The 19,014-nt window shown below is 36.2% G+C and overlaps 2 protein-coding genes across 4 annotated transcripts in view; one reads left to right on the top strand and one right to left on the bottom strand.

Moving 5' to 3' along the window:
• LOC121432030 (A disintegrin and metalloproteinase with thrombospondin motifs 3-like) overlaps nt 1–19,014 on the bottom strand; it is an 80,558-nt gene that overhangs the window by 30,672 nt on the left and 30,872 nt on the right. For all 3 annotated transcript variants that reach the window (XM_041629848.1, XM_041629850.1, XM_041629849.1), the window contains exons 4-5: nt 10,198–10,354; nt 9,413–9,648 (exon numbers count right to left, since the gene is read on the bottom strand). In XM_041629848.1, coding sequence (XP_041485782.1) covers nt 9,413–9,648; nt 10,198–10,354 — 393 coding nt within the window. The remainder of the gene's footprint in view (nt 1–9,412; nt 9,649–10,197; nt 10,355–19,014) is intronic.
• Nucleotides 4,881–6,382, top strand: LOC121432032. The gene is made up of 3 exons (XM_041629851.1): nt 4,881–5,407; nt 5,761–5,974; nt 6,149–6,382. The coding sequence occupies exons 1-3, from the start codon at nt 5,211–5,213 to the stop codon at nt 6,362–6,364; spliced, it is 627 nt and encodes a 208-aa protein (XP_041485785.1). The 5' UTR covers nt 4,881–5,210; the 3' UTR covers nt 6,365–6,382.

Here is a 19,014-nt window from a genome sequence, read left to right as displayed (position 1 = left end):
ACTTCCTCCACATTGCTCTATTTCTCTTCTGCTTTCATTAAAACCAACTTACAACATTCAAACATCATTTATCCCTTAGGATATTTGTGAGTTTCGTTTAACGACAAATCCTAAATGTCATCGGCCTATACTGATCTTTTAAAGATCTACGATCATACCGGAATGTCGTACTGCTCCTTTAACGACCGTACCCAGATGCAGTTGCTGAAGATGTAACATGACAACCTTGGACTGGGCAAATATAGCCTACCGCTATGGATCCATTTACTGGTATCTATATTTTACTCAATGTTAATCGCATTGCCTGGCAACTAGATGCCCCACTGCGGGAGTCTTCGGTCAAGAGCTTCTTGGTGATTCGCCATTGGGTTCATTGGGGGTAAACAATCTATGTGGAACCTTCAAAGGCACCTGCTCCTCAATAATGAAGAGCATCCATGTCACTGCTGTTGCTGTAAAGACGCTAAAACCCCCTTTCGTTCCAAGGTGGTCCTCGGATCTTACCGGAATAACTTGCTGGAAGAAGTAGTGTAACGAGCAAAAAAGAAAAAAGAAAGAAAAAACACAAATAACCAACCAACCCCCCCCCAAAAAAAGGGGCCGACATGGCGTATTGGGGATAAAATCTACAAAGTTAAAGTTTAACTTTTACGAAATATAAAATGGTATACTTCTGGGATGGATTTTTACTGATATCCGGAAAAAGCTATCACATTTCAGCCGAGTTTTCCCTTGAAATCACGTACCTTTTCTCCTTTTTTTTTTGGTTGAGAAACATTTTTGGGGCCCTATCCCCAAGCCTCCCCCCAATTTGTACGCCTGTTACCGGTGGTGACATACCTCATTCATTACACAATGCCTGGGCACCCATCACAAAACCTAGCAACTGATTGTAACATTATTGTCAATGACTTATTGCACAAAATGATCAATATTAATAGTAAACCAGTCAATCGGTAATATCACCTTATGTTGGCAAAATTCGAAAGACTCAACAGAGCAGAAGAAAACAGAGGAAAAGACGTCGAGTTTTTGCAACTTGGTAAGTCGACATTTCATTTGTGATATAATTTCTATTTCAGTGAGTCGCTTTTTATCAGCCCAAAGTACTTTGCATATTTCAGTGACGTCATTAAGTGTACTTTATTGCGTAATAAAGGGAGTAGCCATGCGTATTTCATAACCTAATTAGCGCAAGTAATTATATGCCTAGGCTGGATTTGCGCTCGTACTAGCGCATTACTGTTAAACAACGCTTGCATAATTTAACGCACTTCCCGACTTTGTTGGCCCTGGTAACTAATGTCAACAAACCATCATTCTCTTGCAAATTTTGCGTTTCGAGAACTCTTGTCAATTTTATTTTGGCAATTATCGACTATTTTCAACTCTTAAAGCCTTATATTCAATCTCGCCAGGTTAGTATATTATCAGTATATACCAGTAAATGAACTGAGCAAATTTTAAGAATATTGATGCAGTAATTTTTAAATTATTTAACTTTAAAAATGTGACGTATTCCTTGTGAAATGTGATGCTGACCTAGAATAGAAATCGCGTGTGAACTCGTGTAAAAATGCATTTCGGGGAAGTGCCTATTTCAATGGTTAAATTTTCCGTAATAATATATTAGATCTAGGCCCTAGATATTCATGCTACATCTCTTTTATTATCCGCAATACGGTATCCCTTTTGTTTAGATCATAGTTTCTATATTCTATCACTTGAAACAACGTTTTGGCGATGTATTGCGTTGGGCGGATTCGTTCCCCACACCCCTGGGTCCTGGGAAGACCACTCCCCTGCATCGGGTCCTCAGCTTGTCCTCCTCAGAACTCCCTGGATGTAAGCAAAAATTCTATTATCTAATCACTACATGTAAATCAGTGAATTCGATGGTATCTAGGCCTGTAACACATCCAACACACAAATGAAAAAATGCTAGGCATTTTCTCCGACATAGTTTTACGTTCCCACCCGCTGTTTATATCTATTTTAACTCTTTTAACCTCTATTTCTAATTTTCAATGTATCCTTTGCATGGTCATCCTTATCACTTTTATGCCATATTAAAGCCACGCCATGATATGTCCCTGTTTGTTGTTTATCGCAAATGATGAAGAAAAAAATATCAGAACACATACCAACAGAACAATATTAACAATATATTAAGGGTATAAGACATATAAAATAGATAATAAAAGTATGAAAGGGGTTGGGTGTCCGGACACTTTAAATTTTGAAGCCTTCTTTTTTATCTGGGAAATCCACAAAAAATATGAGTTCAATAGTTAGTAATCTTCTCCAATTTCGTTCTCAATAATATTGCCTAACACAACAACTGGGTATATAAATATCCAATGGTCATTGCTTTTTCTTAATTCTAAGTCCCCTTTTATTTTTTTTTCAAAATCATCTTATTAAATAGAAATTTGAATTAATGAAACGATAAATGAATGAAAGAATGTTGGAATAATAGGAATAAATAGATGATAAATAAAAATAAATGAAAAATGCCTAGATGAATGAATCAATATATTAATTGATTAATAAGTAAAGCAAACAATTATATGAATGAATAAATGTAAATAACTACATAAATAATGAATGAATGAAAATATGAATGAAAGAATTGCTGAATTTTCCTAACCAAACTAGCACCTCTTAGAATCTAGACAGTGATTTACTGACTCTTAATTTCGTCATCATCAAATCATACTACATTCTCAATGATCTCCCCCTTATCACATTACCTTCTTCAATTAAATAACAACAGAAGCTGTGTTGGTCTTACGGTGACCCAACCATCCCCCTTCCATCTCAGACGTCCCCACCAGCCAACCATCTAACTGGCAAGCTCCTCACAGAATGCCTAAAGAACTCTTCCGAGATACTTCAAATTAAGGAACAGCTTCTTGTAAGTATATTGTTTAGGGTTTGGTATATTCTTTGACATAACAATATTGCTGACATTGTATTTAACTTTTAGTCGTTATGGTCATAACTTTACAATGATTATTACGAATTCTAGGGGAGAACCCGACCTCCCCCTCCAAAAAACCTCCCCCCCAAAAAAAAACCCGCCAGATGATAATGTTTCGTTTTCTCTTGTACTTGAAGACATCTGAAAGCTGACTAAGTCTTCTTTGATTGGACTTGATTGAAGGGGGGGGGGGGCAGAAGTAACAAAATAAAATGCTATCGTAAACATGTAATCTACATGTATATTTCTGTCATAATTTACATATAGGACTTGGCATCAGAGTTTGACGTAGAGAATGGTGGAGGTGGCGTCAATGAACTCGTCGACACCATCAGACGTGGTTTTCACGAGGTGGAGGAGAAGAGACTGGCTGCTGAGAAGAGGGCTCAGACCATCGAGCAGAAACACCTCGACTCAGCCATGAAGATCCAGATCTTGGAGCTGGAGCTAGCCGAGGCTAGGAAACAGCGAAACATCGCTGTTCAACAACTCCAGGTAAAGATACAAAATTAACAAATACAGTGATTTGAGTCCAGTGCCCGTTTCATGAAATAACCACTAGAAAACGACTTGGCAGCCGAATAAAACCAAGGCTTCCATGGTAGACATTTACCTTACCATCAAAGCTATCAAACACTCTAAATTTCAAGGATTTCAAATAAATCCAGATCGGCTGAGAATATGGATCAGCCGAGGATTTATTCATAACCTTTAGATTCAATCTCAAAAGATTTAAATTCAAATCCTTATTAAAGCTTTATATTTGATCAACAAGATTTTAATCTAATTCTTATGTTCGACTGTCCCTACTTTTAGGATTTGACTCTTCAGTCTGCCGCTGCTTCTTCTCCTGTCGGTAGTCAGACTCTGAGTGTCTCTTGGTAAGAAATGATTCCTTTCAAAAAGATGTTTTGATTTTTTTTCCTCTAGATTGATATAAAATAATGATTAAATCAAAACATAAATAAAATGAAATAATAAAGAAAGAACCTTTCAACGTGAATACTGATCAGTTAATATACATATCAAATCCCTCAGCTCTTCCGAGTCAAGCTCCGAAACATCTTCCTCGGAACTTTCTGACACCGGAGAATCTGACAACAACACCTCTTCCATTTCTACACCAGAATCTCCCTTTACACCCTCCATTCCCTCTAGTACACCTGATTTAGCACCATGTCCCACCACTACACCCGACATAGCACCTATTGACACCTTAGCTGTGCCTACTGGGTAAGCTAATGAGCATAACCATTGGAAGAAGTCACTTTCAAATAATATGTGCTTATTTGAAGATTCAATTGAAAAGCAAAATGCTAAAAACCTATGAGTAATTTTTCTAACCGAATACATACAACAAGAACAGAACATATATTATTATTTCAAAATTTACAATGCACACAAATCTACAAAGTTTACTAAATAATGAAGTGTAGATTCATTATTTTAGTAATTCCCCTCATATGTCGAAAATGTTCCCAGTTTACTTTATTTTATATCATAGATTACCAACACCAGGTCCAGAGCTGTCTAGTGGTTCGGTGCTTGAAGTCAGCGACCATACTTCTTCCAATCCTGCCGTTCAGAGCTCAGTGGCTATTGTTTCATCACCTCTTCCTAGTCCACGGTAAGACTTTCAAAGTAATGTCATGATAGATACACTTTGAAATTTTAGTTGATAGTTTAATTGTCAGGGAATATCTTTAAATTGATATAGAATGCATATTTTTTTACACCGTCAATGTCTGTCTTTTGCAGATCACCATCAGTGGGTGGGGTTGTAGCCACCGTGAGCCAAAGCACTGCCCAAGCCATCTCTCGAGTATGGAGCATGGACGACCTTAAGTCCTTCCATCCAGGAGGTGATGATGTCATCCTAGGTAGTGGTATGAGCGGTACTGTCCATCTCTACAGGCATAAGATCACCAACGAACCCATTGCTGTCAAGAACTTCAAACTCCCTGCTGACATTGATGGGATGAACAGACAGGTAAGCTCATTTTCTATAAGCTCTTTAATCTCTTTAAAGATGCATCCAGGCCATTCATCCTAATATGGCCGATTTTTTGTTTACCCAGGGTAACTAAAGAACTACTCTTGATTGGATATGATCGTTTCGAGTGAACTCAATATTCCAAATAATATTATGTCTGTAGTGGGCCTTTAAAAAACTCTTACAACGAAGAAGAAACTTGATAACATCCTCTTATTTTGTTTAACTTGATAGATGGCCTACATCCTTGAGGAAGCTGACCTCTTAGAGACCTTGGGTCGAAATGACTGCTTCCCAAGCTACCTGGGATGTCTCCAGACAAGTCCAGGCTACGTAGGCCTAGCAATGGAGTTCATCGGTGACGTGACCAATGGAGAGTCTTGGACATTGGATAGAGGTATGGACGAGTTAGATCTGACTAAAAAGCAATGGTGAGTAACTTTTATATTGAAATTTCTATTAGCATGTTTAGAAAATTATAATATGAAAAAAAATTTTTATTTCAATGTCGAATAGTTAACCTCACACCTAAAAAATACTGCATGAACTGTAGGTATATCACTAAAGTTATACATTGTGATATAACTGGCCAACGGTATTGATCTTACGAATATAATGGTAACTATATTTGATTAGATTGGCAACCTAGCCTTATCATCCATGTAGTTGCCATAATGACAATGTTCTTGAGAACAGCGTGGTATATTATTATTCTTTTGTAAGATGCCAATTAAAGTTCTTTAATTATCCGATGGGAAACTGACATTCCTTCTTTTCTTTACAGGCTTAAGCTCGCCCACAACATCTCCACCTCCTTGGGTCAGATGCATGAGATGGGGTTCCTCATGAATGACCTCAAGGACGACAACTGCCTCCTAAGGAAGACACAGACTGGTCAGTGGGAGGCAGTGATCATCGACTTTGGACTCGTCTCTCCAAGGACGAAGCCTTTCTTCTATCTACTTTCTGATGACAGGAAAGAAAAGTACAGGAGAAATGTAAGTATGGTTCTACTTTGTTTAGAAAATCTTGCACGAGACTTTGACATCGTATCCTTACACCTATGTTATATCTACATTATTTAGTAATTTTGAAACTTTCTTTAGTCTCTCATCTCATGGTTGAGACAATGCATGTGATTTTTTGTTGTCCTGTCTTGTATTAATCTACAGGAAAACTTCGTCCACCTCGCTCCTGAGTGCGCCCTTGATGATGAGGCCACATCCACCATGAGCGATGTATACCAACTTGGACGACTTCTGAAGTTGATGGGAGATGAAACTGACATCGCTGAGCTTAACTCCATTGGTGTCATGTGTACGCAGACCCCTCCCACTAGTCGACCGACCATCGAAGATGTGGTCGACTTGCTGGAGTGTATGATGTAGAAAGCCATTGTATTAGAAAAAGATGTTATGTCATAAGGTTTAATCTTCCTCAAATACAAGAATTAAATTGCCTGCCAGGCTAATATTTCGATTTCTCAATGATTTTCTTTTTCAATTTTTTTTTCAAGACTTTTGGATATATTAAAGCAAAAAATAATTGTGACAACTATAAATAATTGCAAACTTGAGATAATCAAACAAAACAAAAAATCGTTTCTGAAATCATCACAGACTTAACTTTGATTTATAATGAAGAAACTCATAATATGAAATTGGAGGTCCCTGCAGATCTCTGATAATCAACCGAGCGATTTTAAATAGAATAACAATTAATCTTTAAAAAATGACTGCAGACTCGACCTCAAATTACTTTTTTGTTTAAATTGTGAAAACATAACATCTGGTTCTAATATAATGTCGAGGTAAGTATTTGTATATATTTCTTATTAATTTACTCTTGCTTGTCTTTGAATTTTAATATTGAAATCATAATAAACTGAAATATTTCAATGGTTGTCAGGAACATACTTAGTTACAAACAAAAATGCAAGTATTCGGCACTGAAATTACCTTTGGTTTAATATGCAACAAAGAACGTAAACCCACATTTTCATTTTCGATTTTTTTTTGTGCAACATCATAAAATTGTAAAAGATAAATTCATTACGAAATTACCAACAAAGTAACAAACACCCTCGTCTGGTCAATGCTTTCAAAATGAAAATAATTAAATGATTTCAGAAAAAAAACGTCTAAAATTTAAGCTTTCGAATAAAAAAGAAGCGATGACACAGTTTAACTATAAGAAATATTATATTTGGAGATGGAACAATCGTTTAATCGATGGTAGTCCATCACAGCGCAGAGCGGGGTGGGGCTCTGCGCAAACACTTCTTTTAACCAAATTCTTATTTTTCAATATTAGTTCGAAATTGTGAAAGAAGCTCATTAATTAATATGGAGATACCAGGGGAGCGTTTCATGAAAGGACTTGTCAGACGTTTTATCCGACAAGTCCCATTTTATCCGACAGTTACTAGTAACAGTGCCTCTAAGCCAATCAGAATCAAGGAAAGATGTCAGATCTGACAAACTTGTCAGACAAAAAAATTGATGAAACGGTCCCCAGGTGTCCTGTGCAAATAAAAGTAAATTATCTAAACCTACCTACAGTGACAAAAGTGGGTTTCTCATGGTATGGGAATAAACTTTCCCTTCCGCTGTACCGGGAAAGGGGGGGGTAGCACCCCGACAACTTTGATGACCCTTTTCTGCCCCCCTAAAAAAGGGAAGAAAAAGGATATTGCACCACCCGTCAACACTCAGGGATTCAAATACCTAATTATTCATGGGTGTCGATTAGTATTCTATATTCTTGGTTGAGGGGGGGGGGGTGACTAACACAACATTGTGGCTGATTGAAGATCTCACAGCTATTTGTGTCTTCTTTTTTTTGGGGGGGGTGTTGGGTATTTCAGGTTAGCTTCATTTTTACAACATATAATGCGAACGCGAAGCGCGAGCCGAAATATATGTAAACCTGAAAAATTGTCAAATCAAAGACACTGATTTTCAGAGTTCTTTCCCTCTTATACTTCATTAAAGATTCGGTTTCTAATTCCCTTTGTATCTTCTCTAATTACATAACATCACTTGAATAAGAAATACTAACAAAACGAGGTGATATTCAAAAGGGTGGTAAAACAAATTGGGATGTCCCGTCCTCGTGTTTCCGGGAGGAGTGAATTTCGAAAAGATTATGTCATGTATAAAATATAAATGTGAACATTTTGTTCTTTGGTTTGTTCTTTCTCCATCCATCTCTTTATAACAGTCTCCAAAAAGGATTGGTTTCATTCAAGAAGAATATGTGACAAAATTGTTGATGGTCATCATGCGTATTATGATAATCATCTCTACCATCATCTACTACTCCTCCCTTATCATCATGATCATACTTGCAATGGTTAATCATTGTTATTATCACGTCCTACCGTGATTTTCTGGGGATGATAATATAAAGGCCATCCCCTACCTAAAATATCAGAGTTATCCCCCCCCGAACGAAACCCACGCAATCATATCTGAAAACTCTCGGAGCGATTCGGATACTCTCTCGTGTTTTTTTTTTTTTTTTGGGGGGGGGGAAGAACCCAGAAGACTGATGTTGTGGAGATGTGAGTTTCGAATGAAAGTGCGATATACTTCGGAATATTTCGGAAAACGACACGGCATCCTCCAGCATTGACATAAAAACGGTTACCCGTAAAAGCTATTGTATAGAACCATTGGAAACGAATCCTATTCAAATTTAAAAAAAAGGAAAAAAAAAAACCGCTGAGAGCAATTCGGGAGCTGAAGAGTGGGACAGATAAAAATCCAATCTAACTTCTAACTGATGCCTGTTCCTTTGCTGCTGCTTAGTATTTCACGGCTATAGTCGAAAACGGCTGCTGATTTTTCTCCATCCGCCATATCTGACCCCTCCCCCCCATAATGTTCGACTCATGACACCACTGATCTTACTAACAATTCTACGAAACACCATCTTAATGACAACCATAGTCGTGTGCAGCGTGGGGGTAGGGGCAGTTATCGCCCACCCCCCAGATGATGGAAACTTACATTTTATTCTCCTGAAAATTTTCACAATATTCACCAAAAAGCGTGCATCCAATAATGCAAGAGCGCCCGCCCCTATGGCTGTATGTGTGCCTTGCCTTCCACATGGAAAAAAAAATGGTAACACGACATTTGCTCTAGGCTTTATTTCTTCTAAGATATATGGTTAGGGTTAAGGTTACAGTAGGTTTTTTTTTGTTTGGTTTAGGATAGGGTATAGTTTTAATTCCAGGGTTGAAGTCGAATTTGCAGCAAATAAAAGCAGTTGTCGTCGAAGTAAATGTCATGAAACCCCCAAAATGTCTGCGTTCAGCCATGATTGTACCTTGTGAACAATTGAACTGAATTTACTCTAGAAAAAATATGATAAATGGAATAAACAGTGATAAAAATAAAAAAAAATCCTAATTCAAGAAGATAATTTACGATATGAATCATGGTAATGACGTAGATGTTGACTGCTGACTCTCCATGAAACGAATGCATAGCAGCGTCCACAGTGATCATTGTCTCGACGTAGTTCTGTCTCCCTGCCGCGTACCGACCAGCTCGTCGCTTCGCTCGATGACCCGATGGGTCGTTGTCTTGATCGACATCGTCTTCCTCGTCGAAGAGTGGGAGGTCGGCGGTGGTGTCGTTGACGAGATTGGTACTAAATGATGCTGTGAAGGAAAATGGAAGATCATTTACTTCCCTATTAAGTGCATCATCCATTCATTCATTCATAATATTCATTCACTTATTAATCATCCAATTATTCATTCATTCTTCAAATCAATCAACCATTCATTCATTCATTCATTCATTTGTCTGTTCGTTTGTTCATTCATTCATTTATTCATTCATTCATTCGTTCATTCATTTATTCATTCAATCAATCGGTCGGTCAGTCAGTCAGTCCGTCGGTCATTCATGCATAATACATCGATGCCATGTTTGCATGCTGCATTTATTTATTTTTCTTCATTTAATCATTCATTCTTTCATTTCTTCATAAATCTATTAATCCGTTTATAATTACAACATATTTATTCATTCGTCTTCGCTATTATTCGCGTTTTTATTTTTAATGGAAGCTTACTAATTAAACATTAATATGATACTGCACATCCAGCATTTAGCCATGTAAACCTTACTCTTTCAGGTAACGAAAAATGTAGTATTTATTCCTCCCGATTTCATGTGACTAAATGGGAGGGGCTTATTTTTACCTCCATTAGCAGTACCCAATCCGACCGTGTCTGACCTGAAGTCCCGCCTCCTATACATGACGTGGAGATGTCCATCGGTCAAGTTGTACGCTGATTGGTCCTCAGCTTCCAGTGGCTCTATAATGTATTCATCGTCATCTGCTTGGATCCACCCACTCTAAGAGGATATAATAAAGATAAAGAGGGCCTTTTTTAAATTTTATTTTATATGACTTCATTTTTTCCACTCTTACATTCATGGTCTATATCATGTATATAGTGCTCCATTGAATGGGTGCCTCATAAACATGATAAATGCAATATATATTATAATGACAAACAAAGAATAATTGAATTACTTATCAAGTTGAAAAAGTGAAAATGTCTACAAAATTAACAAAGGATTCAACGACTAAGTACAATAAGTCAAATGGGGGGTTTCTGCTAAAAATAGTGGTAGAATCTAAATTACAAGCAAGGCTTGTACTTCCTATTAATATGTCCCTACAATATGAATGATATAGGTGATGTATAGTCTTATTGTTTTTCCTCAAATAAATAACAGAATTAGCCCAAAATGTCAAGAATGACCACGCATCAGGATTCGACAAGCACAAGTGAACAACATTTACGTAACGGACAAGAAGACACAGCCAGAGATTAAACTAATATTGGGTGGGGTTTCAGTAGAGAGGGAGGAGGAGGGGGCGGATAAAATAATTGTTTTTAATAAGCATGCAAATTCTTGGAAAATGATTTCGGTTATCTTTCACTTTCTGTCAAATGCATATATTTCATAAATCCATTCAGATGATAACGCTGTCTAACCTCCAATCCAGTTTATCCTTTAATGGGACTTGAACTCGTACTGTTTTTTTTTCTTCTTAAATCACATCTACTCGGGAGATGTTTATTCTCTATTATCAATGCCCGTGTCTGGAAAATATCTTAGTATATTCTGTTTGTTTTATTAATGTTTCTTGACCTCCAGCAAAGAAATATTGCAAATATCCTGATTTCTATGAAATGAAATCTCGATCATGTAATTCTTGACCCATCATGTTTATATTCTCTGGGGGTATATATATGATATCAATATTGTTGTCTCATTGCTTTACATGATTATTTAGAAAGATATACTTGTTCTAGGTCCTGTATGTCTTCTTTTTAATTATATCGTTTTTTAAGGGGCAGGGTTGAGGGGCTGTCTGGACTTTTTCGCAGATTAATTAATTAATTGCAAAGATTTAAAACAAATCCAGATCGGCTGTGAATAATGACCAGCCGAAATTTTAATTTATTCTAAATCTTAAGGATTAACTTTTAAATCTCGAAAGATTTAAATTTCAAATCTTTTACATTTGTATTTAAATCAACGAGGTTTAAATAAAAATGTAATATTCGGCTGGTCACTATTGGCAGCCGATCTGGATTTTTTTTTTAAATCCTTGGAATTTAGAGTATAGCTGCGAGGAAATGAGGCGAACAAAGATGTGGAAATTTTCGATTTCTCTTTTCTCTGACCACCCGCCATATTAAGAGCCTCGTTTTGAAAGTAAGATCATTGCAAAAAAAAATCATCACCGCATTCTCGGGTTAATGAAAACATGGAGATACATCTTCTTGTTGAAATGAAGCAAGGATGGGAGCGGGGGTAAGAAATAATTATCAGCAAAGACACGTTAAACGATTTATTTTGCCTTCACTGTTTTTCTTTCTTTCTTTCATTGTTATTTGCTTTCTCCCTTTTTACTTTCTCTTTCTTTTATTAAAACTCGGCCTCTTCCTTTCTCTTGCATTTCTCCAACCTATGTGACATGCTTCCTAGCTCAGTTGGACTGTTTTCAAGTTCTTAGGTTCAAGGTTATCTCAACGTAGGATGCGACATTACATTAGCATCTATACCATCAAAATAAGAAAGGATATGTTATTTGTGACGTCACAATGTATATTTCAGATGCGGCATCATGATTGTTCAAAGTCGAGCCAGAAGGAAAAAAATCGTCTACAAGTTGACGAATCGCTGCTCATATCTCATCATTTCGCTTCGAGATCAAGTTGTTTTACCCCGAGGTTCAAGGGTAAGGTTGAGATAACAGAATAAGCTACACGTGGGACCAAAAGAGAGAATCCATGAAAATAAACAGAAAGATTTCCGGTGGAAATAACCAGATGAAACATCAAATGAAAAAAAATACATTTTGCCGCTGATGATGTCTGTTGCATATCATTTGGAAACTGGCGTTTTGAAAAAAGGGTTGATTTTAGACAGTAAATTCAGTGATTCAATTTAATTCAATCAATCACTTTCATTTCCAGTTCAAACATAGTACAAATTAAGTAATTAACGGATTCACATTTTGAAGAAAAGCAGTATAGAGCATTATGGAAAGGAATCGAGGGGGGGGGGGGCGGCTTGTAAAGTTGTAATTGAACACTACGACCTGAATGCCTGGGCCCCGTCCTACAAAGAGTTACGATTGACCCAACTCTATGGAAATCAATCAGTGTCATAACTTTTTCTTTTGGAAATTTGCTAAATGTCCTTTGAAAACAAAGAGAAGCATACTGAATTGTCAAAGAGTTAATTCAATTCAATTCAATTGATTTTCAATCATTTAAGAAATCAATATACAAAGCAAAATATATGCAAAATCATACTTGAATGTACAGTATAGATCAAATGATTAGGGTGTATGAATATATGTCATTTCTAGAATATATGTTGAACAAATATGCATAAACGTTGTTGACGTTGCTGGCTTTCCATAGTTGGAATTGATCGGATCAAACGCAACTCTTTGTAAGACGGGCCCCAGGTCTCTGTCTGTTAAATCTCTACGTATCCGTTGTTGTTTTGTTTAAGTTCCAAAATGGGTAAAATGCAATATACTAATGGCTTTACATCCTATCCGCTGGGACTGACATGGGCCGGGATTGTTGATATATGGCAATTTATCATTAATTTCAGAATGATGAACACGTTCCTTTTCCTCGTGATTCGGTACATACACCTTTCATTGAGACCTGTAGCACCTGGAACTTATCCAACACAGAAAGTCATGTGGAATCGAATGCAATTATCCATGTACACAGATGACCTCACTTGGCATGCATAAGGTGTGTTGGACGTGCTTTCATTAATAAACTAGTCTTCCACGAATAACGTCTGCCAAGGGTGAGATTCGAAAGATCTAGGTCACGGTCAGTTCGTGCATCACTGCCATTGATGCTAATGTAGATGAAAGGACTTAAAGGTCCTCTTAAAGATTAGTTGGGTAGAATAATAGCCCCAGGCAAAAGACGTTTCCCCAAGTCATGTTCTTTTACACAGCTCTGTTCTGCTACCGGTACGTGCGCCCTCTTGTGTTTATGTGGCGCAAGTCCTGACAAAAATACACCCGGTCTGATCCACATGCTTCGTTATTATGATGAGACTACATGTAGTAGACATAGTCCAGGATAGAAGAGGCGTAACCTTGTTTTTTTATATATACAATATTTTTTGATGGTTTCTTGTCAATTCGAGGGTGCTGATTACGAATCTGAATGATGCCACTCGTGTAACCTTGAGCATTTTCCGCAAATTGGCAAAATCCAATATGGCCGCCAAAATATGCAAATTACCCATAAAAATCCTAAAATTGTCCGCACATTAGCTACGAAATGCATGAAATTGTTTTGCAGGAGTGAGATACTCCCTGAAAAAACAATTTTTGACAAAATATTTATTTTCCTCATATTTAAAATGGCCGCCATAGTCCATTGTATACTATATTATGTACGATATGAATATGGAAAACTAGCTTTCACAAAAGTGAGCACTAAACCGCAAAGAAATCGCGATGTATGAACGAAGTGATATATGCAAATCATTATTACTAAAGAGATATACCATTTATTATATCATAAATGGGAATATTTCTGTATTTTGATATCTAAAATGGCCGCCACTGGCCCAAACAGTATTGCGTACAATGGCAATGGGGGCCAAAAAATTCACAAGAGTGATCACTAAAATGCATATTATTAAGATTAAACGAGTGGAATACTGACTAAAAACATAATTGTTAACGTAATATATTTATGTATGTGATGAATGTTGTATTTAGATATTCAAAATGGCTGCCAAAGGCCCTAAAAGCATTATGCACAATGAGAAAGAGGGGCAAAGAAATCACAAGAGTGATCACTAAAATGCATATATATGTGATAAATTCATGGGATACTGTTTAAAAACGTATTTTCTAACGAAATACATCATTCAGGTTTAAAGTTTGTGTTAAATACTGTATTTTTACTTTCAAAATGGCCGCCAGAGACATTAACAGTCTTATGCACAATGCAAAGTGGGAAACCAATATTCACAAGAGTGAGCACCATAAATGCAGATATTAGTGATCTATGAGTAAAATATTGTCTGAAAGCATAATTTCTATTAAGAGATATCATTTATTATGCCAGATAGGTGATAGATACTGTTATTGGAAAGTCAAAATGGCCGCTACAGGCCCTACGATATTATACACAATGTGAATGGGAACAAATTATTTCATCAGAATTTGGCTTTGCTTGGCCAAATGGTGATGTATGAGTGAAATATCGTCTGAAAACATGATTTATGACAAAATATATCATCTCTTATGTAATTTATGTGATAAATAATGTATTTCAACATACAAAATGGCTGCCATATGCCCTTTTTGTGAACATTATTTGTCTACACTAAAATTGTATATTATACGATAAGGGCTTATGTTGGCCATTTTCAATTTAAAAATGCAGTGTTTATCACCTTGAATACACAACATTATGATATATCTCGTTAGAAACCATGGTGTTAGACAATATTTCACCCTTGCATCAGAATTCACAATAATAGGCAATATTTAGAGTCAAACAAAGCCAAATTCTGTCAAAATTATATGTCTAATGTTACAATGTACATAATACTTTTAGGACCTCAAAGCCATTTTGGATTTCAAAGTACAGCATTCATAACCTCCACAACCAATATGTGATGTATTTAGTTAGAAATCATGTTTAAGACAATATTTTTACTCGTATATCACAGTCATATGCATTTCATGATTCTCACTCTTGTGAAAATTAGTTTCTCCATTCGCATTGTACATGATAAATATAGGGATTATGGCGGCAATTTTGAATGTAAAAATACAGCATTCATCACATAAATTACATAAGATATCATATATTTTGTTATAAATCATGTTTTCAGACGATATTTCACTCATACATCCCCAATTGGCCAAGCAAAGCCAAATTCTGATGAAATAATTTGTTCCCATTCACATTGTGTATAATATCGTAGGGCCTGTAGCGGCCATTTTGACTTTCCAATAACAGTATCTATCACCTATCTGGCATAATAAATGATATCTCTTAATAGAAATTATGCTTTCAGACAATATTTTACTCATAGATCACTAATATCTGCATTTATGGTGCTCACTCTTGTGAATATTGGTTTCCCACTTTGCATTGTGCATAAGACTGTTAATGTCTCTGGCGGCCATTTTGAAAGTAAAAATACAGTATTTAACACAAACTTTAAACCTGAATGATGTATTTCGTTAGAAAATACGTTTTTAAACAGTATCCCATGAATTTATCACATATAATATGCATTTTAGTGATCACTCTTGTGATTTCTTTGCCCCACTTTCTCATTGTGGATAATGCTTTTAGGGCCTTTGGCAGACATTTTGAATATCTAAATACAACATTCATCACATACATGGCATATTAAATTTATTAATAATATATTTCGTTAACAATTATGTTTTTAGTCAGTATTCCACTCGTTTAATCTTAATAATATGCATTTTAGTGATCACTCTTGTGAATTTTTTGGCCCCCATTGCCATTGTACGCAATACTGTTTGGGCCAGTGGCGGCCATTTTAGACATCAAAATGGAGAAATGTTCCCATTTATGACATAATAAATGATATATCTCGTTAGTAATGATGATTTGCATAATATTACTTCGTTCATATATCGCGATTTTTTGCGGTTTAGTGCTCATTTTTGTAAAAATTAGTTTTCCCTATTCATATTGTACATAATAGAGTATACAATGGACTATGGCGGCCATTTTGAATATCAGGAAAATAAATATTTTGTCAAAAATTATTTTTTCAGAGTGTATTTTACTCCTGCCACACGCTTCCATGCATTTCATAGCCAATGTGCGGACAATTTTAGGATTTTTATGGGTAATTTGCATATTTTGGCGGCCATATTGGATTTTGCCAATTTGCGGAAAATGCTCAAGGTTACACGAGTGGCATCATCCAGATTCGTAATCAGCACCCTCGAATTGACAAGAAACCATCAAATAATATTGTATATATAAAAAAACAAGGTTTGGTCAAGTTTCTATGGGGCCTATCCTGGACTAACATAATTGATAGCGAATCTCATCCACTCTGTAAAACGTTGACGGTACAATGTAAAACAGAATGTTGGGCTATCATGGAGTTTGTGTCACTAGAGGATATTTTGTGTTGTTTATTGATACAATTTGTATATATTTTGGTTTGTATATTATTTTCTTTATAATTTAATAAAATGAATTGAACTTGAAAATGCTGTAGCTTTGTTTCTTTAGGTTTTACTTGCAAATTGCATACAATTTTCAGTGTTATACCCAATTGATTTATTTGGGGCATTTTCTTCCTCTTTTTCTTATTTTGTCTTCCGTTTTTTTTTACACTGGGGGCAGTCGTCCTCTGTCTATAGCCCCTGATTATGCATATGCTTGTTCCTTTAGCTATTAAATGCTTTGAATATGAGCAAAGAAGTAACAGATTGTCATCTTGCAAACATATTCTTTAGATCTCCGCCTATAACCAATAGTACAGACAGATACCAGCCTAGCATATCAAATCCTAATTCATGATAGCCCTATAAACTATTCTGGCATACGAGCTAAACAATCATATACTATCCATTTCATTTTGTCGGTGATATTATAAAGCACGAAGGATTCATGACAGCGGGTCATGAACTAGATATATCATTCATGCCTTGCATACCATTCGGTGGTGGCGAAGCCAATGCAATGCTGGTAGGAGGGGGTGCCCCTTGTCAACAAAGTAATAGGAGAGTGAATACGAATACAACAAAGGGACAGAAGGTGAATTATTTTATCAACTGAAAACAATAATTAATCTGGTTTTCGTCTTAACAATATTTAGTTTCAAATCTTAAGACAGATGTGGTATAATTGACAAGTAGGAGACCAACGATAAACAAAAACAACATACAAAGTTTAAAGATCATTAGCACCCCTTACCTTAAGACAGAGATTGGAGGATTGAATTGAATTGAAATTGAATTGTGTTGTGTTGACCCCGTTCCCCTCTTCCGTCAAGACACTGAACTATGAATCTGTATATGATAAGCATACCTATGCGCAGCCAATATCCAATATTAAAACATAATCGATTACATTTGGCTATTTTTTTTTCATCAGAATCTGCACGACGGACTTTAGGTATATCATAAAAAAAATTGTGCCTTTCTAGACTACATTGTTATATTTTTATATTTCTTATATAACTGAACATTCATTGAATTATCTACTCCGTTGTTGCAAAAATCAACTTATATAAGTTTGATTTTTGCAATCATATAAATATGATTTTGAATTGAAGAGAGGTACGAAAAACAACCCCCAATTAGCAAAATGATGTGAAATATGAATAGAATCCACGCAAAATAAGAGACAGTAACATTTTAGTTTCTAATCACTGTTCACCTATCGGATTTTGGCAACAGCACTGATTTATGAAATATATCCCGCTGCTCTGGGGCAGGTCACGAACTAGTCTTGGCTAACAAGTGCACGGTAAGCCTGGCTTTCCCACGGGGAACACAATCTACATTATTATGATCATGCTGGCAATATGACATCATTCTATCTCGAGCAAATAATGATAACAAGACAATCATTGCGTAAAAAAAAAAATCGGAATTCATAAGATGCCTTGCTCTTTATCACTGGCGCAAATGAGCGAGAAAAAATTAGGGGGGGGGGGGAAGCATAATATATGTACAGAGCAAAATTTCTAGATAGTCCGCGAGCAAGTGAAATTGTTGACTATTCAGTCTTGCTACATTTTGACATAGATAATGTTATTTTTCACCTCTCCACTTTCATTTTCTTTCCTTTTCTCCTATTTCTTACTTTTCTCTTTTTCATCGAAGCTGTGTTCCATCATGTTCTTACGAGTTCGGGGGTACCGACATTGAAGCGTGATGGTAAATACTGCGGAATTTGAAAATATAATTGAATCTAGATTGAATGAGAGAGAGAATATTTCAAGTGAAATGCACGACGGGTGCGCATAAACAAAAATAAAATCTAGCATCAATACTGCAATTTGCACTGTAAAAATGAAGTGCTAATTTAGCACTTTCACTGTTTGTATAATGACTGCACCACGAGTGCTGATTTTCTAGTGCAAATTTAAACTAGAAAATTAGCACTCGTAGTGCAGTCACTATACAAAAATTAGCACTTCATTTTTTACAGTGTATGTATTGCATTTGATTGTATCAAATGCCACTGGTTCTTAGTTCTACCACGATCGGTCCAGTTTTCTTTTCTCCTCTTAATCTTCTCTTCCATCTTTCTCCTCTGATGTAAATAACTGAATTTCTACCCCCCCCCTCCCCCGAGACTACCAGATGATTACAAAACAATGGCAAACTAATTTCTTCATGAACTGAAGTCGAAATATGACCTTAACCTGACCCGATGTGACCTCGTGACCTCAGCGAGTGTGAGTGAGGGATACTAATAGTGCGA

This window comes from Lytechinus variegatus, chromosome 18 (assembly GCF_018143015.1).
Source record: "Lytechinus variegatus isolate NC3 chromosome 18, Lvar_3.0, whole genome shotgun sequence".
Classification (NCBI taxonomy): Eukaryota; Metazoa; Echinodermata; class Echinoidea; order Temnopleuroida; family Toxopneustidae; genus Lytechinus; species Lytechinus variegatus.
Note: the sequence above shows the minus strand (reverse complement) of the source record. Positions and strands in the feature narration are given on the sequence as shown.